The sequence below is a fragment of the Meles meles genome, chromosome 14 (assembly GCF_922984935.1).
Source record: "Meles meles chromosome 14, mMelMel3.1 paternal haplotype, whole genome shotgun sequence".
Classification (NCBI taxonomy): Eukaryota; Metazoa; Chordata; class Mammalia; order Carnivora; family Mustelidae; genus Meles; species Meles meles.
In genome coordinates, this window is record NC_060079.1 from 8708097 (window position 1) to 8733810 (window position 25714).

Sequence of the window (25714 nt, forward strand, 5' to 3'; positions counted from 1 at the left end):
ACCAGAGTTTTGTTTCATCTCTTACTGCCACAGACTAGCCATGAGATTTGGATAGGCCACCTTTTGATGGTCAGGTTAGTCACCTGGAAAATGAACGCAGTAACTCACTGTTGACCTCATGAGCTGGTGTTTGTCAGGAGGCATTGTTCTAGGGCTGGACTGCAACACTAAACAGGGCATGGTTTTTACTCTCACAGTTTGCCATGTTGTGAATTACAGCAGTCTGGAAAATGGATATCAGAGCACCATATAAATTATAAAACACTGAGAAAATGTCATGGATTCTTGCTTTAAGTATTCTTTCCAGAAGATTTAGGTTCTCTTCTCATTTGGGTGATAAACTGGTAGAAATGCAAATAAATGGTAGGTTTACACACAGACCTTAAACCCTTCCCAAAAATTAACTCAAAATGGAGCATAGTCCTAAATATAAAACTATAAAACTCCTGGAAGGTAACATGGGAAAAAAAATCTAGCTGACCTTGGGAGTGGTGGTGACTTTATAGATACAATGCCAAAGAAAGGTACCACAATGAAAGAAAAAATTGATAAGCTGGGCCTCATTAAAATTAAAAACTTGGGCTCCGTGAAAGATACTGTCAAGAGAATAAGACAGGCCACAGACTGGGAGAAGATATTTGCAGAAGGCATAATCTGATAAAAGCTGTTACCCATAATATACTAAGACTGCTTAAAATTCATTACTAAGAAAACTGACAACCTGATTTAAAAACGGGCAAAAGACCTGAACAGACCTCTCACCAAAGAAGATATACAGATGGCAGGCACAGAGCATATGAAAACATATTTAACCTCATCTGTCATCAGGAAATGCAAATTAAAATGAGATAACCACTTCACACCTTTCAGAACGGCTTAAATCCAGAAAACCGACAACACCAAATGCTGATGAACGTGTGGAGCAACAGGAACTCTCTTATGTTGCTGGTGGGAATGCAAAATGGTACAGCCACCTTGGAAGACAATTTGTTTCTTATAAAAATTAACATATTTGGGGTGCCTGGGTGGCTCAGTAGGTTAAAGCCTCTGCCTTCAGTTCAGGTCATGATCCCAGGGTCCTGGGATGGAGCCCCACATGGGGCTCTCTGCTCAGCGGGGGGTTGCTTCTCCCTCTCTCTCTGCCTGCCTCTCTGCCTACTTTTGATCTCTCTCTCTCTCTGTCAAATAAATAAATAAAATCTTAAAAGAAAAAAAATTAACATACTCTTACTATATAATCTGGCAGCCTTGCCCCTTGGTGTTTACCCAAGTGAGTTGAAAACTCATGTCCACCTAAAAACCTGCACAAAGATGTTTATTCATCACCACCAAACACTGGAAGCAACCACAATGTCCTTCAGTAGGTGAATGGGTAATCAAACTGGTCCATCCAGACAGTGGGATGTTATTCAGCACTAAAAAGAAGCAAGCTGTCTTCCCACAAAAAAACGTGAAGGAGCCTGAAATGCGTATTACTAAGTGAATATGGTTAATTATAATTAATTATGATTTCTACTGTATGACATTCTAGGAAAGGCAAAATTATGGAGACATTAAAAAAATCAGTGGGTGGCAGGGCGTTGGGGATGATAAATACGTGGAACGTAAAGAATTTTTATCAGTGAAACTATTTTGTATGATACCGTAATGGTGGATGCATGTCTTTAGACATAGGTCCAAATCCGTAGAACGTTTAACATCAAGAGTGAACCCTAATGGAAACTGAACTTTGGATATAATAACATGTCAGTGTGGGTTTATCAGTTATAACAAATGCATGAGGTTGATGGGGGGGAGGCTATGGGGGGGTAGGAAGTATATGGGAATTTTCTGTGCTTTCTGCTCAGTTTTGCTGTGAACTAGAAAGTGTTCTTAAAATTAAGGTCTATTTTTTTAAAAAGTGGTTCTTTCTGGCAGAGGAGATATGCCTTGCACACTCAGGATAGACAGTTATTAAGTGTTTGTTGAATGAATAAAGGAATGATGTTAGGATTTGGAAATCCAAGCAGGTACTTACTCCTACGTTTTCAGAAGTGTTTTTTTATTACATTTTAAGAAAAGTGGGAGTAGTTATGTCTGGCATTCACAAGAATCCATACAGAAAATTTAACTCTGAATACAAAATACTGATTTTAGAGAGTACCAGAGTCAGCACTGTATCCTTAGATTTCAAAATACAGATTAGGACAGTTTCATGCTGTTGGAGAGTGTTAGGCACAACGTAAGATATCTAACGTTTCTGATGGTGAATGAAGCAAAATCTCAAATTTAGAAACCAACATGATTTATTTATCTTGGGAAGTAAAAGGAAGGTTAAGGTCCCAAGATTCTATTTATTTGTAAAGTATGCAAAATGAGAGTCATTTTTTTTCCCCAAAGAATTTTAATGGGAAACAACTTGGTGATAGCTCACGTAGCAATTAAATGAAAGTTCTATACTCTTCGGGGTATTCTAAAACCATACAACTTTGGGTCAATTTCAGATAGATGTTAATATCCACAATACATTTTCAAAAGTTCTAAAGGCCCTTGACTGTGACACTTTATTTTTATAATCATTTGCACAAAATCCCACATGTTGACAGTAATCGGCATTAGCGAGAACGTGTGAAGGCTGCTTCAGCACTTCTTAACAGATGGCCTTCTCCATTCATTTTCTTCTCTAGGCAAACATGCTGAAGACATATTTGGTGAGCTGTTTAATGAGGCTAACAACTTCTACATCAGAGCAAATTCTCTTCAAGACAGAATTGATCGTCTTGCTGTCAAAGTTACCCAGCTGGATTCAACAGTGGAAGAGGGTAAGTAATTGCATGAAAGCAATGAGCTAGAAGTGATGTTGACAAGACGGTAGTCATTAATTGCGTTGTAATCACTGCTTTTTCCTTGGAGTAGTGTGCTGATATTTCATCTTGTCCTTTCTAGGAGAATATTGGGGGGGGGGACAATATTGGGTAAGATAGTAATTAAAGTCTTATCTTGTCTACCTCATAGATGAACTCTTTTTTAAAAAATATACACATATAGTATTTGTTTTAAAGGATTCTTTGAATATTTTTGCTATTAGAAACCCTAGTTTAGGTCATTGGTGGTTCTTTTAAAGATACTTTCTTACCTAAAAATCACAGAGTCACTCCAAAAACGTGGTCCAGCTAAGAGGGAGGGTGGTACTTACACAGCGTGACTGAGGGAAGGCATGAAGGCCTCCACCTGCTACCCTTGCTGGGGTTGATGCCTGTAAATAATCATGGTGATCTGCTGATTTATCATCTCATAAATAGTATTTACTGACGGCCTTTAGGCATCATGGTTGTAAAATGAAGTTAATATTGGTAAGCACTGTGTAGGTAACTAATAATCATTTTGAGGATAGACACCGAAATTGTGACAGTTTCAATAAAACAAAAATTCAGCAATTCCTTTTTTAAGATTCCCCTTTCTCTATCTTTTGGATGAGAGACTGAGATTACCCTGGAAAAAAAATATGCAAAAATAAAGTACAAGATACAACATTTCATATTTCCTTGAGAAAAATGTTCAGATTAACAATTATTTTTACCTTTATGTAGTGGTAGTTTTGATTTCTCTTGTTGCAGTAAAATGATCTTAGTATCTGATTTTTCTACTAGACTTACAATAGTTGTATTAATGAAAAAACTGGAAGTTTTATTTTTTTTTTAAATGTAGTGTTTTAGGGAATTCATCCCTCATCATTTAAAAAAATGTATTTACTCATGTTCAGGTCTTTTTCAAAGGTCAATATTAAATTTGTGAATTAGAAATTGGACAAAAATGTAGAGTATTGAAATTTTAATATCCCTTATGGATATTCTTTAACTGATTTTTAAGATTTATTTTATTTGAAAAAGTAAAACCTTGGCTAGCTATTTGGCCTATTCAGATAAGAAATTTCGCATCTTAAGCCGGTCATTCATTTTTCACCTTGGTATCACAAATGATTTTTAGTATTTACTCATCTTCCTTCAGTTTCTTTGTGGGATCTTGTAATTGGAGTACCAGAGATAAACCTTGTGCTCGAAAATGTTGATCTGTACACGAGGGTTCATAAGATTTGCACTGCATCTCAGATCCTTAAAATTCCATTCAATCAGGATTTCCCTGATTACTGTCTTTGGCATGGATTTTATAGTAGAAAAAAACATGTGACCAAGTTAGGAAATCTGTGTTCTATTTTGAGTTTGCCCTTTTTTGCTGGGTGATCTTGGAAGAGTTACTTAACACCCAACTCTCAGCTCTGCTGGTCAGGTGGGTTAATGGACCACGTTGCCCAATTCAAAAGTATCTGTCAAGGTTAGATGAGTTACTACATGAGATGTAAAGTGTTGTGCAGACACAAGAAATAAGTATTATCAGCCCTGATTTTCTTACCCCTGAGTGTAGTTTAAATGCTGCTCCTTAATTTCTAGGACTATACATATTTTGAAAAACCTTGCCATCTTTCCTTAATGTCAGTGTCAGGAAAACTTCATGTGTTTCTTACATTTGTATATATTTTTTGCAGATATATTTCCTACATGTATTATATTCAACCGGTATTAACTGAATATTTTTTTCCTCCAGGATACCCAAACCTTTGTATTTACATGCCTTTTATGCTCAACTATATTCCTGTGTGGTTTCTGAAAAATGCTATTATAAAGAATGATGTTCTAATATTAGGTTCAAAGAAATAATTAGATCACTACAGAAGAAAAAAAAGACATGATTCGTCTTCATTTTATAGAGACAGCTTTATTTATAAGAGGGAAGGAATATACATGCTATTTAAGCGTGGTTTTAAATGAACAGTATAAACATGATTTTGTTATTCTAGAATCATAAATTCTACTTATGATTGTGTCTCAAATGATACTCATTGCTGAACAGTTAAAATATTTCAATATAACTCAACCTGGGGGACTTTTTTCTAAATAGTGTCACTGCAGGATATCAACATGAAAAAAGCTTTCAAAAGTTCCACAGTCCAAGACCAGCAGGTGGTTTCGAAGAACAGCATTCCTAATCCTGTTGCTGATATTTACAACCAGAGCGATAAGCCACCTCCCCTGAATATTCTTACACCGTACAGGTATGGCTTCATACATTCCCGGTGCCTTTTTAGTCTAGATAAGCTGAGAGAGGAGAACAGTGCTGTGGACGTATTTTTTTCAAACTTTGAAAGTAATTGCAGGTATTATATACAACGAAATCAGTTCCCGGTACAGAATTGTTAAAGGTTTCGAATTTCAAAATAGAGATTAACTCACCAAAAGAAGTGTGAGCTCTAATGTTAGCTTTGCTAGATATCTATAGTAGATAGCTACTTTTGTAGATACCTGAGTGTAGATATCTGAAGTAGAATTTTGTTACTTTAGAATCAGAAATTCTACTTATGATTGTGTCTCAAATGACACTCATTGCTGAACAGTTAAAATATTTCTATATAACTCAACCTGGGGGACTTTTTTCTAAATAGTGTCACTGCAGGATATCAACATGGAAAAAGCTTTCAAAAGTTCCACAGTCCAAGTAATTATAAAATTACACATTGTATAATGTTGTGTGTCGTTATGTTGTTCCTCATATTCAAAGTCAGTTTTAAAGGAACTGCGTAATTCGTTTATAATGCAGCGAAATACCTGTCTCAGCATTTCAGCGCTGCAGAGACTTTTGTCATTTAATTCAGAAAAATGCATGCTGCAGCTAGGGATTCTTAAAGAGTGAATAATACAGTCAACAAATTAACCTGTTACTGTAAAGTGGTAGGACTCAGTATCAGGACCAGACTTTCCAGAAAAAGAATGGAAAATCGGCGGTGCAAAAAGTTAATATTAAGCAATTGAAAATACTTGTTAAAAACACCTCTCCTACCTCTTACCACGTTAGTGTTTTCTTTCCATATTTTGTCACCTTCTTTCCCATCTCCCTTTTCCATATGCCTTCTCATTGTCCTTCATCATATAGCTTGTTCTTCTCCCGCCTTTGCCCTCCAGGTAAGCTCATTCCCTCAGCCTCTGATGAGCACAGGCTGTGTGGTAGAGGGTGTCCTGACGGCCCCCAGGACTAGCTCCACTGGGTAACAGACTCCCTTTACCACTGAATGGGTTCTCTCTTTCTGGTGCCGCCATCTTGGGCCTTTGGTCCTTCTCAAGGAGTGCTCAGAGTATTTTTGGTCTGAATTCCTGTTCCTTCTCAGGGTCCAGAGGAGATGTTTGGACCCACCTCATTGCAGCCCTGCTAATAAAGCAGCAGTTCCAGCTACATTCTTTTCTGAAGCACGCACAGAAAGATTCTCTCAAAAAAAAAAAAAAAAAAAAAATCACTAGAAGTCCTGTGGAAACTATGATGGAAGAGGGCCAATGGGCCACAGTTTCCTATGAAACAAGTGTGCTTTTCTGGAAGTTTTAGCACACTCATCTAAAAATTAATGATCTATATGAATAGTAATATTATAAGCCTGACATTTTACCTTGCAATTTCACTTTCATTCGATAGGCATTTGGGGGGGGGCAATTTCAGATTCATTTAGCACTAGAAGCCACAAGGGCAGGCCTATTAAAACTTTCCTAAGACACCTCACTAAATAATCCTGTTCCAAAGGAAAAAGCTTAGAAAACTCAGTGGACCACTTATCTTTGACGAATTGAGATCATGATTAGCTACTTGTGGTGATAGAAAAATTTTAATTTTATAAAAAAACGAAGTAACTTTCATAGATATTATATGTGTATATTCAGTTTTACGGAAAATAAAAATGTCTTTAACTCTTTAATAGTGTGTTTAAGAGTAACAGTACTAAAAACTCAAGTGTACTTTTGACAATAAATATTTGAGGTATAGAAAACACTAAGGACAGTGTTAATATGAACATGAGAACATGACTTGAAAATGAAGTATTTGGTTGCTACAACACCGGGCATTCCTGCTTATATTCTTATGTTGAGATTAATATTTGCTCACTGACATGAGCTACTGCCTTCATTAAAGTATTAGCTCCCTTTTTTAAAAAAAAAAAGTGTACATTTTATATGTCTTAAATTTTGTAACAAATTACTGTTGAGTTTTTCTCTATCTTCATTCCATTTAGAAGGCCTGGCATCTTTGGGAGACTCTATTTTTCACAGTAATGTTGTTAATAAAATCTCTGTAATGGAGGTCTCCTATCAATTAGGAAATTTGGAAAGGAAAAGAAGGATTTCAAGTCATCATAGATGAAAGTGCAAAGCAAGCTGCCATGGTTAGTGATTTTTCAGACCGTCGATTGGGCCAGAGTAGCCCCCAGAGGAACCTGGGCCGTAGTTGGTGATGACGAGAAGCTCCCAGAACATGGCATAGCAGGACCATCAGGGTAGGGCAGGCAGGATTTCCCCCGGACTCATTCAGTTAGTTTGTGTTTACTGTTCGGGCATAAACTCTTTCTTATACTCATCTCACTGTGTCTCATCTCATTTTGCTGTTCTCTGGGCCTTAAATGACTTACTGAAACCCTGATTTGAAATGTAAATGCTCTGCCTCCTCCTAAAGGTAGTCTACAGGCCAGATCCTTTTTTATTTATTTATTTATTTTTTTTTAAAGATTTTATTTATTTATTTGACAGAGAGAGATCACAAGTAGGCAGAGAGGCAGGCAGAGAGAGTGAGAGGGAAGCAGGCTCCCTGTCAAGCAGAGAGTCCGATGCGGGACTCGATCCCAGGACCCTGAGATCATGACCTGAGCCGAAGGCAGCAGCTTAAACCACTGAGCCACCCAGGTGCCCCCAGATCCTTTTTTAAAGCATTAGTCTTAGAGAGCGTTTAGTTCATGTTATGATTATTTTGAGCTTTACTATCGATTTATATTACAACTTGGGATTTGCATTGGTTTTATGATAGATGAATAATTACATAAATCCTTGAAATAGTCTTTAGACCACAGTGATTGTGGCAGGACTTGAAAGTGAAACGCCACAATTGAATTCTCTTTGTGAGTTACTTCCACTCTCATCACACTTAGTACACTGGGAACTAGTTTTTGCTTCTTTCCAAATTGAGTAGATGTTGGACCAGCGTACTTACTAATAAAAAGAAAAAGGGACAGCGTACTTACTAATTTTTATCCTAATAATACTGAAGCTCCAGAGTAGAGGTGAGTATCTGTACACACCAAGAACCCATTCATCTCCGTAGATGGCCCCTCTTAGATGTTTACAAAACATTTCCTGAAATAGTTGAGGTATCAGATATCATTGTTTGCGAGCCATATTGTGATCTTGAGGCACTTTTATACTTAAGTCTAAATTAGCCAGAGTACTTTTTATGTGATTATTCTAGAAAAAGTTGCTATTCTTTCATTTTCACCTTTTTTTTTCTTCAAATGAGGAGATCAGAGAGAATGTGTAGGACAGTCAAAATGCCTCATACAGATATTATCATCTCATGAGTTAAATTAAGTGAATATTCACTCCACATGAAAATGTCTAACAGCCTCTCCCCCCCACCCCCGATTTGTGATACGTTGATTTACAGAGATGATAAAAAGGATGGGCTGAAGTTCTACACTGATCCTTCCTATTTCTTTGACCTTTGGAAAGAAAAAATGCTGCAGGACACAGAAGACAAAAGGAAGGAGAAGAGGCGTCAGAAGGTAAATAATTCTAGTATGGGAACTCACAAATCGACTTGAAATGAGATCCTGGTTTAGAAATAAGTCAGTAAGTCCCTTAAGCAAATGGTTGGTATGTTGGATTTAGTGCAGACGTAGAGGTTGTATTTCTTACATAATGATACTGACAATTCAGTCTAACACAGTAATACTATTTTTCAGTAAATACTTTCTGATTTGTTCCCTAAACTTGCTTTGCTTTAATAGAAGTAGTAACTAGAACTTTTGTTTGTAACCATGTTTTATAACTTTTCTCCTGCTCTTCAAATTTCACAAAGCAGTCAGCATTTCATATCAGATACAATGATCTGCTCTCATCTCTTTAAAGCGTTCTCAGTGGGTGCATTGGCACCTCGCTGTAATTAACACCTTGATGAGATGGTCATATTGGATTGAAAGCATGTGTGATCTGTACATTCAGGGCATAGTATTTACCAAACAATGAGGTTCCTTTTGGTGAGGTGTAAAGGCAGGCAACTTGTAAGTCTGAAGGTTGAGGACCACATTATGACCACATAATCACATTATGAGCACTCTTGGAAGAATAATCATGCTTTGCTCAAGAACTGCCCCTTTAGGGCCCAGAAATTAGACTTAACCTACTGAGAATTAATTCTCCAAAGGCAAATATTTGTCAAGACTTTTATATGTAAACTGTGTTTTTAAAAAACGAGCGTCTGGTTTGCTTGACAAATCTTAGAGTGCTTTCTTTTTTTTTTTTTTAAAGATTTTATTTATTTACTAGAGAGACAGAGATCACAAGTAGGCAGAGAGAGAGGAGGAAGTAGGCTCCCTGCTGAGTAGAGAGCCCGATGCGGGGCTCGATCCCAGGACTCTGGGATCATGACCTGAGCCGAAGGCAGAGGCTTTAACCCACTGAGCCACCCAGGCGCCCCGTTAGAGTGCTTTCTTTAAGACAAAGTCTTAGCATGTTGTGGGTTAGTGGCCTTAGTGTTTGGAGACTTCTAGATGTACCGGAACCATAGAAGCCACAGTTTGGGATGGAAGAGAATTTGAGATTTGAAAATGGGATTTGAGAAAGGGCACATGGAAGCAGTTTACAGACTGTGAGGGTAAAGTGTTCCACTGACGTCCAGGAAAGAATTCTAAAGATTGGTTATTCATGCTCTTTCCTTGTGCTGTGGGTGGGGAGATGAATGGAGAAATCTTGGAAGGGCTGCTGAGTGTTGAAGTTGAGACGTGTCCAAATGAAGAAAGTATTAAGTATTTAAGTGAAGAAAAAAAATGATCCTGGTCTCTTGCTTGGAAAAGAAACAGATTGTCTCAAGGCCCATTGGTCCCTACACCTTTTTATACTAACAGGGATTTAAAGGTATTTTCCTTTAAAACATGCCTGTCCTTTTAAGTGGTCTTCTAGGTTTCCCTTCTCAGTGATACTTTTGACAAAAATATCTTAAGTTTTTCAGCAGTGTTCTTCAGGGGAAAACAGTCTTAGTATATGGATGATTATCATGTCTTCAAAATTATACCATTTCCTTGACTGTTTTGTCTCATTACACATTCCTCCAACGCATAAAATTCTGATAAGAATTTCTTATTCACTTATATAATAATGTTTCTTGAATGCCTTCTAAATGCTGGATAAACAGTGGTGAGGAAGGATTATCATCCTCACGGAGATTACAATGTAGTCGGGGAAACAAACATTAAGTAATCATGCAGCCCGTTGGAAGTCATAAAGAAGGAAAGAATTTTGAAACTTCTAGCATGAAATCTTGTATTATGTAGGAATAGAAAATGAAACCAGTTATCCTTTGTTTCCCAGGATTTCCAAAACACAGGTTACTTTCAGTTTGGAGCTGAAAATTCTCTCTGAAGGAAAAATTAGTTTAGAAAATTTGGGGATGAGAAATCCATTGTTTCTGAACTTTGTTACCTGAGTTTGCTGGTTTAAAAACATTTTTTAAATGATGCAAGTAAATATGTAGTTGTAAGTGTGTAGTTCCAGTGCCTAGTAAATATTGTGAAGGGGAAGTACAGTGTGCGGTGGGTGAAGTGACAAGGTGGGGGGAGGGGTGACATTGTAAATGATGTGGTGTCATTCACGGAGCTCCAGCAGTTGGGAGTGAGAAGCCCTCTAAGCAGAGTCCGTGTCGGCCCATGTATGTGCGTGTGCGCATGCACGTGTCTGTGTGCGCGCACTCTCGCGAGCCAGGATGCTGGAGGAGTGGGGGCAGAGGAAGTGTGGGGAGCTTCCGAATCTAGGAGCATTAGAGGTAGAGGCAGCTAGGATCGACCCGGGCTAGGAGACCGTTGGATACATTCCAGGGACTTTAACAGAAGCCAGTGTAGTTGGAATACAAACACACGACTGTGAACACTTGGTCACAGTCGGTTTGTGCGTGTGTGTGTTGTGTGCACGATGATGAGTGGATTTGGAGGCTAAACCACGGTAAGGAAAGTCACGGATGATCATAACACTGGATCTAAACACGTCCGCATACATCTTTTAAAAGTAAGGGTGACAGTTACCGCGGACTGCAGTGGTTCTTCATCAGGAGGCATGTTGAAATCCATCGAATTCTCCCTCCTTTTGGTTTCTACAAGTATACGGGCAAATGCGTGCTGGTTGTAAAACGCTCACGTTACACTGAAGTGAATACATTAGTGTAGGAAATTTGAGGATAAGATTTTCCTTTCCCAGGTGTCACCGATCATTAGGAGTGACTCAGTGTGTATATTTTTAGACGTTTAAAAAATGTATATTCATAAATATATGCATACACTTCACAAAGCACTTTTATATGCATAGAATGGTACCACACCAATGTCTGCACAAGCACATGCAGACATATACATATACTGACGTAATTAAAGATGTCCTGTGTTCTTTTTAATAGTTGCGTAGTACTCAAAGGTGTGTATGCTCCGTTAACTGTTTACTCCTTACTGTGTTAGGACTTACTTTGGTTGCTTGTGAAGAGTTGCTTAACAGGACTATGGTACTGCATGATCCATGTGCAGATAAGTCTTCTGGGTAAACTTCTAGAAGACAAATAATGAGCTTTAAATTTTGAAAGATACCATCAAATTGTCCACTGACCATTAAAAGACTGAACCAGTTTACGCTCTTAACAGACTTCTTCCAGACCTGCATATCATTATTATTTTATTTTGATGGACTCATCCCTCCCCCAAGAAAATCTCATTTGCACTACATACCTTTTCATATCTTTATTAACTGTTTATACATGTTCTGTGAATTCCACGTTCACATCCTCTGCCAACTTCGTCCCGGCATCCACCGTGAGCCATCAGCCACCCTTTCACCGGACCTGCCTTTCCCCTTCTAATCTGTGCTCCACAAGCTGGAGGGATCTTCTCAGATTGCTTCCGCAGTGTGCCAGCCCCTCCCTTCTCATCTTTGATAGTTTCCCATTGCCCTTGGGATAAAGAACAACACCTCTGACCCGGCTTATAAGGTCTGGCTTACCTTTGAGATCTCAGGAGACATTCCCCCTAATTGCCCGTTTATCTTCTGTCTTTCCTCCTGATGTGCTGCTGTCCTCAGAGCCGGCGCACATTCTCTCCCCTCTGCCCATGCACCCGCCCTGCTCGTCTGCAGAATGATGCCCGCTCACATGACAGGGCTAGTCTCAGCCACTCCCTGACTTCCAGATGAGGCGCCATTCGGTATACAATGCATTTATGTTTTACCATATTTTATACCCGGACATTGTGTCCTTTTCTGGGCTTCTCCCATGGGACCGCAAGCTCCGTGGAGGCAGATTCCTTATCTTTTTGTTTGTCTGCTATTTATCCTCAGTGCCTGACCCAGTGCGAAAGCTCACCTGGGTCTGATCACTTAGCGCTCGTGTGTCTTCTGTAAAGCCGTGTGCGGGAGTTCTTTAACAGGAGCCTAGGAGTTAAAAGCACGTAGTTCTCATCTTTAAAGACCATGACCTCCTACTTGGGAATTATGAAAAATACATACACACGTAGCAATAACTGTCCTCACCTTTGAAGAAACACCTGTGTAGGACCCACATTTTTACTGCATACATTTTTGCTGGCAAAGTAGGGCTGGAGCAGACTGATTCTGGGTATGGGAAGGTAAGTTCTTAGCATGTTTTTGTCCCATGTTAAACTAATTGCAGGATTAGCTTAAATATTCTGTAATAAGCTTATTAGAAACTGGCAATAGAGTATTTTGAGTTATTTTGTGGAAGATGATCGCATGTTAACCATTCAGTCAAAAGTGTGTAGTGGTAGGACGTGATTTGTCTGTATCTCAAACACTTACCTCTATCATGCAGATCTGAAAGATCTAGTACGATTAAAACAAGCTAAAAGCCTAGTAAGGTGCGAACTCTTTACCAGAAATGATGGTAAGCAGTTCCTGGAGTTAGCTGCCGCAAAGTAGCTTCTGTTTATGTAGGTTAAATGGTGAAGTGTCAGTTACTGCTGCTGGGTCTGTGTCAGGTAAGAGAGTGTATACTGTGTTCGAAGTTTTCAGAACCTTCGTGTGATCTGAAATGGGAATGTCTCTTGTCTGCGCGCCGGGCTTGTTTCCCGTTCATTACAACTGCGTTTAACCTGCTCTTTTCCTTTCCCTTCTGTCTCGGCATGCTTACTTTCTCTTCCTGGACATCAGGAGCAAAAGCGTATAGATGGCACAACCCGGGAGGTGAAAAAGGTTAGGAAGGCCAGAAACAGGCGCCAGGAGTGGAGTATGATGGCATATGACAAAGAGCTTAGACCCGACAACAGGCTGTCTCAGAGTGTGTACCACGGAGCGTCTTCCGAGGGATCCCTGTCCCCAGACACTAGGTGTGTGTGCGTGTGTTGTAGAAAGCCTCTGTGTAGTAAATTGGTTTTATTATATGTTGGAAACGTACCAGTGTCTTTGGTGTTTATATGGCCCATGGTATGTTGCAAAAACTTTCCTTGAAAATTAATGATATGTATTTTTTTGCCTTGAAATAATACTTGAAAGTGGTTTCATTGTACGTTGGATTACTTTGTATGATTTTTCCATCGCTCTAACTCGTTTATTTTTCCATTAACCTAGATGTAGTGTTTTTAACACTGATGCTATATTTGGGCTTAGTAACTGCCAATGACTTACATTTTAATAATCATTTACTCCTTTCTCTCCCTCTTTAGCTTAGAATGTTGAATTTCCTTTGCCACGTGATAGCTAAAAATAATTAGTAGGTGGTAATTGATGTGCCTAAGACGGAACTTCAGTATTTTTTCTGGAAACCTTTTCTAAGAGTGATGAGCCAAAGAGTTAGTTATTTCTTCAGTTTACTAATCTTATGTATTCTAATTTCAGGAGAAGAATTCTGTTGGAGTTACTTTAAGAATTTGTAAGCATTTAAATAAAAATATTCCTTGCAGGTGCGAATGATGTGGTTGCTAAGTCACATTTGTTGCAAAAGGGACTCTCGGAACAACAGAGTCTCACTAGTCAGTTAGTACTTCGGCTTTAATTTCCCGACTCTGCTTGTGTAAGGTCGGGGTCTCCCACTGGTCAGAAGCCTCCGAGTTTTCCATCACCATTTCAGAATTTGAACAGAGAATTCTTATATGACTCAAGAATGTTTCAAAAACAGCAACAACCTGTACCTTACGTTATATCTGTGTCCTTTTTTTCTTAATTTTTCTCTTTATAACCTCAGTGTCTAGCACAGACTCTGCACACAGAAGATATTTCATATTTGGTACTTACCGCGCCCAGAAATATGCCCACCCCGGAAGGGCTGTCAGTCATTGGTTGGCTATGCTAGAAGACAAGTTCTAGGCAGTTTTTCTGTACAAGCTGTTATCTGTTCAGTACTTGAGAATTATTGGAGATGTAACTGAGCGTTCACCTCAAGTGTGACTCTCTATGCCCAATTATGTCCATAGAAGATAATAATGATTCAGATTTGCTCACAGGTCTTCGGGTGAGGAGGAGTACTTGAATATTATAGATAGCCCCCAGCGTGCTTCCCTCCCCCCCAAGTAATTTGATTGTGATTATTTACTCATGTTAAACATATACTGTATTTTATAATGCTCCATATTTATTCTTATTTCAGTAGGTACAGGTGGAAAAAAGAGTCTTTTTAATCCCTCAGTTGAATGTTTGCTGTTCATTCTAGCATCTGAGATTCACTCGTTCCATGTTGGGTATAAAGTCAATGATTACTGAGATCATTTAGTATTCTGCTTTTGTATTTATGTTGTTTAGATAGATCTTCAGTTCTCTTATTTTTCAGAACACAGATCCTATTTCCTGTGGCCTCTTACTATCTGTGTGTAACAGATAGTAGATTAAAGTTCATCATTGTACTTGGATTCTATCCCTTAATTTAGAATCTTTTATTTTTTATTTTACTGAAATATATCACTTTTTTTCTTACTATAAAATAAGAGGAACTTCTAATATTTGGAAGTTACAGAGAAAAATTAAAATCTTATCCATAATCCCATCACCCAGAGAAACCACCATTTGCTTTTTAGCATATTTCTTCTGTGGTCATTTTTCTGTACATATATATGTTTTTCTCTTACAAAACTGAAATCACGCTCTATGTTTTTTATCTGTTGACTTTTGTTATTTCATATTTATGTCTTAAGCATTATTTAGAAACATGGTCTTTAGTGGATGTATGGGGGACAACAGAGTTAAATCTAATATCGGATTTCATGGCATGTCTATGATCTGTTCATGTAAGTAATCTGTTTGAACCCAGTCCACATCCACTAACCATAAAATTTTGCTTTCTCTGTACATCAGGAATGCTTTGATTGTAAGCATAAATTTAGGAGGAGAATGGACGTGCTTGCCTATTGCTCTCTCTCGCCATTATCAGGCGATGTGAGAACTCCAGCGCAAGTGTCCTTGTGCTCGTCCCCTCCTGTCCTGTACCTGTGCTCCCACCTGTCCACCAAAAGACCCCAGGGGAGTCTTTTGATTCTCCCCCTGAGTCTCCACTGCCTACACTTCCCTTCCTCCGTCTTCCACGTGATCTTCACTCTTACCAATTCTCTTTTCTGCGACAGATAGTGCCGATCACGATACTTCAGCTCATCCCACTCATCTCCACGTTGGGACAGCGTCTTCTGTGGGTGACTGCTACCTTCCCATGGGGCTGTCTCTTCCCCAGCAGGCCCCCGACTCCCCACCTCTCCTCCAGCCCGCTGGTGCCCCCTCACCGAGCAGCCCTCTCGAGCCCACCCTTCCCCAGAGCCCTTGGCGCGAGAGCGCTCCTGCTGGAGTTCTGGTCCTCGGATGCTCACTGCCTGCTCCTGACTCCCTCCTCCGCTGGTCCTCCCCTTTCTCAGGCCCCACGGGGGCTCTGTCACAGAGCCACTGTGCTGGGGTAGGACTCTGAGTCCCGCCACAGTGTTTACAATCTCTGGCTCCTCCTCTCATCAGAAGCACTGTATTTTGCTAGATAGCTTTGTCTCCTTGAGAAAGTCGCACACAATCTGTGACATAGGCGCACGGAGTCAAGCACACGTCACCAGTGACTCGAGAGTTTTAGGTATTCGTGTTTTTAAAATGCGGTAAACCTAAAGCTAGGTCAGGTTCTTCTCCCATTAAAAATTTTTAATTTTAAATATTTCCAACTCCCTTGCATAGCTTGCATAGTTCAGAAGACATACCCCTAGCCACACCATAATCTAGAATTTATACTGCAATTAAGAAGGGAAAAAGTGAGTTACCGGTTATTATCGTACTGCAATCCGGGAAGAGGAAAAAAAAAAAAAAAGCAGGCTCTTGTCATTTAGGACGGTTTTCTCTGCTGTGTGATGCTCCGGTTAGGGAAGCTACTGCCTGAGTTTCAAAGATGGAAACTTGGTTGGTGTCTTCCCCACCCCGCGCCCCCCCTTCCCCAATGTGTGTTTGCCTGTTTCCTCCAGAGAGAGAGACACAAGCTGACCCCTCACAGAAGCCAGCAAATACATGTGAGAAGAGTAAGGACACGAAGAGAGGAGTGGGAGAGAAGGAAAATGGGCATTGAGTTCATGAGTGACGCCAAGGAGCTGGCGCCGGCAGGGGGCGCCACCGAGGATGCAGTGCCCAGAGGGTTCGTCCATCACCTTGCTCTCCGGGACCCCAGCCTCAGCTTGCCCGCCCTGCTTTGGCTGCCCTGACAGTTCGTGCATCCCCGGAGCTGGCCTGTAGCCCGGGCCAGGGACACGCCACTGTCCTTACTAATACCTAGGTGGCCGCCACCCTCACAGGCCACGCTCCCTCCAGGCCCCCTCGCCCCGCTGGCATCGTGGCCCCCGCATCTTCCCAGGCTCTGCTCATCTAATACCACATCTCCATTCCTTCCAGAGTTTCACGCTGTGCCGTGCAAAGAAAAGAAGCCCTTTCCACACTGCACCGCGCGCTGTCTCTTTTGGCTAAATACAGTCCTTCTGTTTAAGAAAACTACAACGCGCTGAATTGCATTCTTGATTTCTTCCGCTCTTCTCACTGTTCATATTTATCCAGCTCACCTGCCATTTTGTAGTATCTAATATATGCTGTCAGTCCCATCGCCGCCGAAATCCTCTGTCTGAGGCCCTGTGTTTTAATTAAATGGAATTTGCCTTGTAGCCTTCTCTCTTAGAGAAAAAGCACGCTGAAATATTGCGAAAATGGGGCTCTCTTGTCTCCTGCTTGCAGATCTGTCTGACTTATCCACTTCAGCGCAGGGACCCTGAAGCCACGTAACACTGGGGCTTGCTGCTAAAGTAGTCCTTTTGTCGTTGCTCGGAAGCTCTCACGGGGCTAGACCGAGTCCAGAGTGAAGGAAATCAGTGTGTGATTTCTGTACATTGGCAAAGTTATTATTCAAATAATATGCTTATGGCTGCTGCGGGGAATCTTTTTAACTGAATTGGACTTTCTCCCCCCCGCCCCTTTCCTGAACATCAGGTCGCATGCGTCAGATGTCACGGATTACTCTTACCCAGCGACTCCCAACCACTCCCTGCACCCGCAGCCCGTGACCCCTTCTTACGCAGCCGGGGACGCGCCACCCCACGGGCCAGCAAGCCAGGGCCCCGAGCATGAGTACCGACCCCCCTCTGCCTCAGCGCGGCACATGGCCCTAAACAGGCCCCAGCAGCCACCGCCGCCACCCCCACCACAGGCCGCAGAGGGGCCCCAGGCCTCCGCACCCATGGCACCGGCGGACTACGGGTAACTCGAGACTCCTGTCCTCTACCTCTGTTTGCTGTCGCGTTGGCGTTTGCTATGTGTGGTCTAAAACTTTCAGCTGAATAATCATCCCTTAGGGGCCGGATGTGGCCAAGGATCTCTGGATGTAGATAGTACCAGTCACGACCAATTCTGCGTTAAAATATTCAGTGTCACTCTGAATATTTTCTTACAGACGGGTCTCAGGTTTGTGTCTGTATTCGTGTAAACACACACTCCCTCATACGTACTTTGAGGTGTGTGTGAAGGCGTTGCTAAGCCAAGGCATTGAGAAAGGATGAAGTGCTGCTTTTGGGACCCTGTCCCAAGGCCTCAGGTCTCTGTATATGTTCTGGGTGAACCACAGACAGTTCCTGTCACAAGTGAGAAAAGTCTCCAGGGCTGCCCTCCAGGAGCCGCTGCTTGCACTTGGCCATAGGTGACTATACCCTCTCTTGATCTCTCGGTGCGCAGACCTCCTCCTACCCTCAGGCCCTTTTGTTTTCTGTCACTTGAGTAAAATCCAAACAGCTCCTTTAGAAAGAGCCCTGCGGTCTCGTCTTTATTAATGTAAGTACTCACCTTTATTTTGCTAGGCTGCCTTTTGTCCTCTCTTTTCTGAATTAACTGTAATCTTTAAAGAGTCCACCCCTCCAAGATAGTGCCTAGGAAAGTGGAATGTGTCTTTCCATTAACGTGTGTTCTTCAGTCCAGAGCAGAGTGTCACCTTCCAAATGTATGTCCCTCTGCTTTCAGAGCTTCTCTCCCGTTGTTTCGCCCGAAGGGTCCCCAGCGTGTGGGAGTGCCCAGAGAGTAAAGCCCTAATTAAGGGTCTGGCAAAGAGAGGGTCTGTGGTCCAGTAGGGTTCAGTGGACTTCTTAGGTGTAGGACTTTTCAAAGATTTTTGATATTCTAATGGGCCCTGTGGGCTTGAGGAATTTCCATGGGGACGAGGTATAAAATACAGAATTTTCCAAATCTGACTGACCACAGGACCCTTGTGAGATAAGTTTGCGAGCCACCCCCCTTTGATGCCCCTATGAAGGATAAATCTGAATTGCCGTTCATAACCTTTGCAGCCGACTGTTTTATTTTAGCCTTCCACAGAAAGTTACTTTTGAAGAAGATTTATTTATGCATTTGAGAGAGAGAGAAAAAGACAGTGCAAGCGGAGGATGGGGGATGGGCAGAGGGAGGAGAGAGAGAATCTTAAGCAGATTCCACGATGAGCATGGAGCCCCCCGTAGGGGCTCATTCTCAGGACCCTGAGACCAGGACCCGAGCCAAAATCAAGAGTGGGATTCTTAACCAGCGGAGCTACCCAGGTGCCCCCAAAGTTGCTTTTTGAGTGGTTTTCTTTCTGGTTCATTTGTGTCGATGAATTTCATCATAGTGAATAATGTAGACGTGTAAAAGTGACTGGCCCAAAGTACGGATATTTGCATCCTGCAGTGTTTAAAGTGTAGAGGACAGTCCATATTGGGTTTGGGGGAGGCCTCTGAATCGGACATGTTCGACTCTCCGAGGCTGTGACTGTCACTGTTGTAATGACTCCGTGTGTTTCATCTCTTTGTCAGGATGCTGCCAGCACAGATAATTGAGTATTACAACCCCTCAGGATCTCCTCCTCCACCACCACCCCCCATGATCCCTTCAGCACAAACTGCTTTCGTCAGCCCCCTCCAGATCCCCATGCAGCCCCCCTTCCCTGCCTCTGCCGGCTCCTCCTATGCCACCCCTCCTCACCCTCCCACCACTGGGCTCGTGGTCACAGCCCCACCGCCTCCAGGCCCACCGCCTCCTCCACCGGGCCCTCCTGGCACAGGCTCTTCTCGCTCATCCTCCCCAATGCACGGCCCCCCTGCAGCCGAGGCGAAGCGCCCGGAGACAGCACAGCCACCCATAAGTGACGCTCGAAGCGATCTTCTCGCTGCCATTCGAATGGGTAAGTGAGCGCCTCAAACACAGCGTTCCTTTTAGAAAGAGACTTCTTTATGGCTCTAACCAGCTACAGCCTAGTCTTCTTCAAATGACTGCTCTCTCCACTGAACGGTTTTTTAGAATAGGGTTAAAGGACACTTGTTTGAGTTTGTTTTCTTAACAGGAGACCTATTCTTGCCAGTGCAAGATAAATACACAATAATAAAGTATTGAGAATTCGGGAAAGCTGCACTCGACTGGAAATAGATAATAAAGATGATCATTGGTTAACTGGGTCTTTTCTCTGCATTCTACTGCAGGGGTAAACATCTAAGTGAAAGAAAGTGAGCTCGTAGCAATGATTGAGTTATTTTTAAAAACCTAAGCTATGTCCTAGACTTCCCATATTTTTAGCTTGATGCGCGAAGCCAGTAAGTTTTTCAGCATGAATTTAGCAACAAGATTCTTTTGTCGGCTAAAAGCCCTACACTGAACCCCAGAGCATGAGACATACAGAAATAGAGCCTCTCTGATCAAATCAGGATGGAGGAGCCCAGACGCTCACCCGTCCTGGCATCCCCTCAGCACTACACGTTCACCATCTGTTCCACCCGTTTATTCTCAGCCCTGGGGCACAGCCCAGGCCGGCTGAGGGTCACTGACAGGATGCGCAGATGTCCTAGGAGCTCCTCATTCAGTGGGGAGCTGCACCATCTCTTGGTCACAGGCTTGTTGTTTCCATCTGGAAGGGATTGAGAAAGGCGGCACTGACGTCCTTCACAGGACAGCTGGGACATTACTGTCTCTGCTTTTGGCTTGAGTGCCCCCAAATCAGACCCGAGTGTGGCACACGAGCCCAGCCTTCTCATATGTCTCCAACGTCATTGACACACTTTGATTTTGTCAAGAAAAGAAGTCCCAGAGCTATGCGATCTCACCGATAACAAATTTAGGGTCATAGAAGGACAGTGTTTTTGTTTTTGGATACCTGTTAGCCCCATCCAATAAGAGTGATCACATAACCAGGATCTAATCATGAGGAAGCCTCTAAGAAGCCCACATCAAGGGACGGTCTACAAAGGAGCCACCTGTGTTCTTCAAAAATGTCAAGATCAGAGACCACAAAGACTGAAGAACTGCCCAGATTGAGGGACGTTAATGAAAGACGACAGTGTCATCGGTATTCCCATGTTGGATCCCAGGCCTGATGGAAAACTTTCTGCTGCTTTTAAGTCTACTGGCAAAATTTATATAATATTTATAAAAGAGATGGTAATATTGTATTTATGCTCGTAGTCTGATTTTGATCATTGTTTCTTAGGAATTACACATTAAGTATTTTAGGGACAAAGGAACGTTACATGCTACTTACTCTCAGGTGGTCCAGAAAAAAGTATGTGTGTATATGAGCAAGAATGATAAAGGTTGCTAAAAAAAAAAAAAAAAGTGGTCATATTTTACCAGTTGGGGAACCTGGGTATAGTTTTTATGGGAATTTTTTTTTTAACTTGTCTTTCTTTTGGTGGGGAGAAGGGCAGAGAGAGAGAGAGAGAGAGGAGAGGAGAGAGAGAGAGAGAGAGAGAGAGAGAGAGAAAATCTTAGCAGGCTCCATGCCCAGCATGAAGCCCATCTCTGGGCTCTGTCTCACAACCGTGAGATCATGACTTGAACCAAAATTGAATCAGTTGCTTAACCAACTGCAACCACCCAGGTGCCCCATTCTTCTACTAGTCTTACAGGGAGGGACTCTATAAAATCTGAAATTGTTTCAAAAGAAAAATTAAAGAATTAACTTTATTTTTTTTTTTAAAGATTTTATTTATTTATTTGACACAGAGAGATCACAAGTAGGCAGAGAGGCAGGCAGAGAGAGAGAGAGAGGAGGAAGCAGGGTCCCTGCGGAGCAGAGAGCCTGATGCGGGGCTCGATCCCAGGACCCTGAGATCATGACCTGAGCCGAAGGCAGTGGCTTAATCCACTGAGCCACCCAGGCGCCCCAAGAATTAACTTTAAATTATCTTTGTCATCTACTGTTACTTAATAAGAAAGTAGGTGATTGTATTTTATATTCATTTTTAGAAGTAATTGGTGAAACACAGATCTCCCTTACCTCCCGGCACTAGTCAAAAGCTATTAGCCTAAAATGCTCCTTTCCAAGCCTTTGGATTACAACAATGTCCAGGAAATTGTTCATGAAAGAAGTGCTCCATGTTTGTACGTTCTAATATGGTAGCCACTAGGCACAGTAAATTTATCCTTAATCAGCCACATGTAGTGGCTACCCTAGGGGAAGGTGCAGGCCAGAATTTTCTTCCATGATGTTCAGGTGCACTGGAATTCAGCACATTTCTGCAAACAGTGTCAACGACTTTGAGTGCCTTCTTTAGGTCAGACACTTCGATTTCCCAAGCTTTTCTCACGTCAGGTTTCCAAAACTTTTTACCTTTGGGGGCGGGGAGGGGGTGGTAAGGCTAAACAGACTTCCTAGTTTGTTTTCCTTAATTTGGAGCAAGCAGAGCGATTTAATTCTCCTCTCCGGGTTGCGCCCCCAGGGATTCAGTTGAAAAAGGTGCAAGAACAGCGCGAGCAAGAGGCCAAGCGGGAGCCAGTCGGGAACGACGTGGCCACCATTCTGTCCAGACGCATCGCCGTGGAGTACAGCGATTCCGACGACGACTCTGAGTTCGACGAGAACGACTGGTCCGACTGAGGCGGCGCGCGAGCGCAGCGGGGCCACCAGGGGCCACGTGTCGGAAATGTGTTGAAACTTTTAAGTGGTCCCAACACCCACATAGTGGTATTATAATCCTGTAGCGTAGCAACTTTTGTATTAATAATGTGATATTGCTTTTGCACATCCAACAATTCTGGGTTTTTTCAGTATTTACTGTGTAATACTTAAGTGCCACTGAACATAGCAAACTGTGCCGCACCCGAGGAAATACGCTGTAACTATCGCTTGTCCTGAAAACAGCCTCTTGCTTCCTTTCTCTTGGCCACGAGAGTACTTCGTGCAGTTTGGGTCTCCCCTTCCCGATCACTGTAATTCCGCGGACTTGCCGCGTGTTTGTGAAGCTGCCTGGTGTTCGGTCTTCGCAAGATTAATGACCGTGTGTCAGAGTGACGTCTTCCCGTCAGCGATACGTGTCACCCTTTCTGTTCGTTCGTTTCTAACGTGTCTCCCGAGACGTTGGCTCTAGGGGAAGGATTTAACAAGTCAGGGGCATCAAACGTTGCTGCTTCCCGTTCCTTAGCTCGGCCGCCCGTGTGTGAATCGGAACGTCCCGGGAGATGCTCTCGTTCCGCCGCACGCTCTGGTGAAACGTGAACGCGGGAGGCCCTTCCCAGGCAGGGTTCCCTGCGGCGCTCCCGTGCTCCATGCTTGGCGGTGGTTCTGGGAGGGGCTGCAGCGGCTGCGCAGTCACGAGTATGGAGAACGGGGTGCTTTCCTTCCGGGGGTCCTCGGGGCTGACCCTGGGGACCCCCGAGTCCCTAGAGCCCCGGGGGCCAGCCGGCCGGCACAACATGACGGGGAGGGGGGCGCCGGGTGCGGAGGAGCCCCCCGCCCCGGCCTCTCCTGGAGCCGCGTCCTAAGTTCCCCGCTCCCCAGCGCGCTCCGGAGAGGGCGCCCCGGCCCCTCGCCCCACTTGGTCCGAATTTCACAAAGCCTCCATCGTAGGTGGAAGTAGATGCTGACAGCTCCGCGCTTTTCCTGGTGCCGTGGCCAGATTAGGGATCCATCACCCACGCAGGGCCTCGGCCCTACTCCTAGAAGCACACGTTCTCTTTTCTCCCGGTGTCGTCGGCACATTCAGCTGTAGAAAGTACCTCCGACTGGACGAGGCGTGTAGCTGTTGCGGATCCCGTTCCCTGCCCCGCAGCGCTTCCTGCCGCGCTCCCCAGGCGGCAGCTCGCAGCCCTCCCGGCTCCACCTTCCGGCGAAAGCGGAGGGAAGGCTCAGGGCTGGCAGCCCGCTCTTGTAATTTCGGGAGGAGGGGAGCTGCTTGTTCAGTCCGCAAACGCCCCCAGGCTTCGACTGTAGACACGACTTCACAAATACACCGAGACACTTCACTTCCTAGGGATTGTCACCTACGTGCAGCATTTCAGACGGACCGGTTGCTTGTGACTCAGTCATGATGAAGGCTTTACTCAAGACAGTTGTCTGGTTCATGGTAGTCGTCTAAACGGGACCATGGCCAGTGGATGTTTGTTAATGAGTCCTCCTGAGGACTTCAGCGGGGACCCCAAACCACGTCCGCGTGTGCCCTAGTGGACACTGATTTGGCTTATGGACGGTCATCAGATAAAGCCCATCACTGGGTTTTAGTCACATAGATTTTGAAACTCTGAAAAGCCTATGTCTGCATCCCCTTCCCGAGACCATGCTTCTTCCTCCCTCAGTTTACCGGAGTCTTTTCAGCTGTACTAGCTGTTGGGACACATGCTTCTCGGGTTTCCGTTTCCTGGAGCTAGTCACCATAATTTTACTGAATTTAAGTGGTAGTTATTAGTGGACTTTCACATTTCTTTCCTTGATTCCCCCCCCCTTTTTTTTTTCAGCATAAAGGCCTACTGTGTTGGCATTATTCTTGGGACTTTTACCATTTGTAGTCTGATTTTATCATTATTACAGTATTTTGTTTTTATTGTTACTTTTTAGTTAGGAATTCCTTGTATAATTCTAGAACATCTATTTGGTAACACTTCTTTGTTTTTTATGTCCCTTCTGTTCTCAGGATAAAGAGAACACATAAAGCTACTATCCATGTCAGGATTTCTTCTATTTATATCTTATTACAGTAAAATTACTGGCACTTTATTCATAAATATTCATAAGCCTATTAATTATTAGTTGTCTTCCTGTAGTTTAATCAACAAGTTATTTTCGACTTGATTTTTCTACTAGTGAAAAGCTTTTGCCCTAATGTGTTGCGTAGCCTTTAAAATGGAATGGAAAAGGACTAAAATTCAATTTAGATTATTTTTGCAGTATTTTTCTCAGCAAATCTGATTTATTCTAAAATGAAATCCAGACTTTTTCTAATGTGCTGTTACATGAAAAGGAAAAAGTGAATATTTAGAATTTTCAGTTTTCATTTTCAAAAAGTATTTACCAAAACAAATGGAGAAGGACATGTAAAAGCCTATTTTGTATCTATGGATTTTACATCTTAAAGTAGTAGTTACATTTTAAATTTTAATTTTAAATCCCTCAGTTTTTTCCCTTCATATGTATTTTAGATTAATTTCTTACAAGCTTTTTTCTCATATCACAGATTAGGCAGAGGGGATGAGAAGGTTACTTGGTACCACACATTAGCTACACAAACATAATGTGATTGGTTTTCCATTGTTAACCCCAAACCATGAGATTTGGTACACTTACAGTTTTCTTTAGTGGAAGTATATGGTTAGAAAATTAACATTTTCATTTCAGTAAATTTTTAGAATATCAAAATCTTTTCTGAGCACCAAGTGGCTAGGTTGTGAAAGTTTTGTAATAATTTGCAACTGGAATACATGATACATTTTAATCCATTAAAGACTAGTGGGAATGTATCAGCCAGAGTAGCAAGTAATTTTTGTTTTATAAATCAGAGTATCTGTCACCTTGCAGTATTACCAATGCTGTTGTAAATTGAATTTAAAGTGGTATTAAAAAACACACACCTCCTGTTAAACAATTTTTATCTGTTTGTATATCTTACTATAGATTATGTACAAGTAACATCTAAATAAAATTACACTTTTAACCCTAAAAGGTTTTGTTCATTGGTTACAGTGTTGTATGTTTAACCTTTCTTGGAGGGGAGAAGTTGGGGGTTGGGCAGGGTTTTTACATATCCAAGAGTTCAGATTGGATTCTGGGAGTGACTTGGGAAGCACTGGCATAATTAATTAGAAAGAAAAAGCCATTCTGGGAGGAGGAAGCCACATGCTCAGATGAGGCCTCTTGGCCACATCTAGTCTCAATAACAGTGATGAATACTCTGTACCATTTA

General features: G+C 42.3%; 1 protein-coding gene across 3 annotated transcripts in view; it reads left to right on the forward strand.

The window, feature by feature from the left end:
* WASF3 (WASP family member 3) overlaps positions 1-25467 on the forward strand; it is a 136223-nt gene extending 110756 nt beyond the window's left edge. For 2 of the 3 annotated variants that reach the window (XM_045978283.1, XM_045978284.1), the window contains exons 4-10: positions 2667-2801; positions 4936-5089; positions 8506-8623; positions 13257-13432; positions 17526-17792; positions 19367-19734; positions 22262-25467. In XM_045978283.1, the coding sequence (XP_045834239.1) occupies positions 2667-2801; positions 4936-5089; positions 8506-8623; positions 13257-13432; positions 17526-17792; positions 19367-19734; positions 22262-22419 (1376 nt within the window). In that variant the 3' untranslated portion in view covers positions 22420-25467. Of the gene's footprint in view, positions 1-2666; positions 2802-4935; positions 5090-8505; positions 8624-13256; positions 13433-16519; positions 16687-17525; positions 17793-19366; positions 19735-22261 lie in introns of all 3 variants that reach the window. The other variant, XM_045978285.1, reaches the window with a different exon arrangement.
* The last annotated feature ends 247 nt before the right edge of the window (positions 25468-25714 follow it).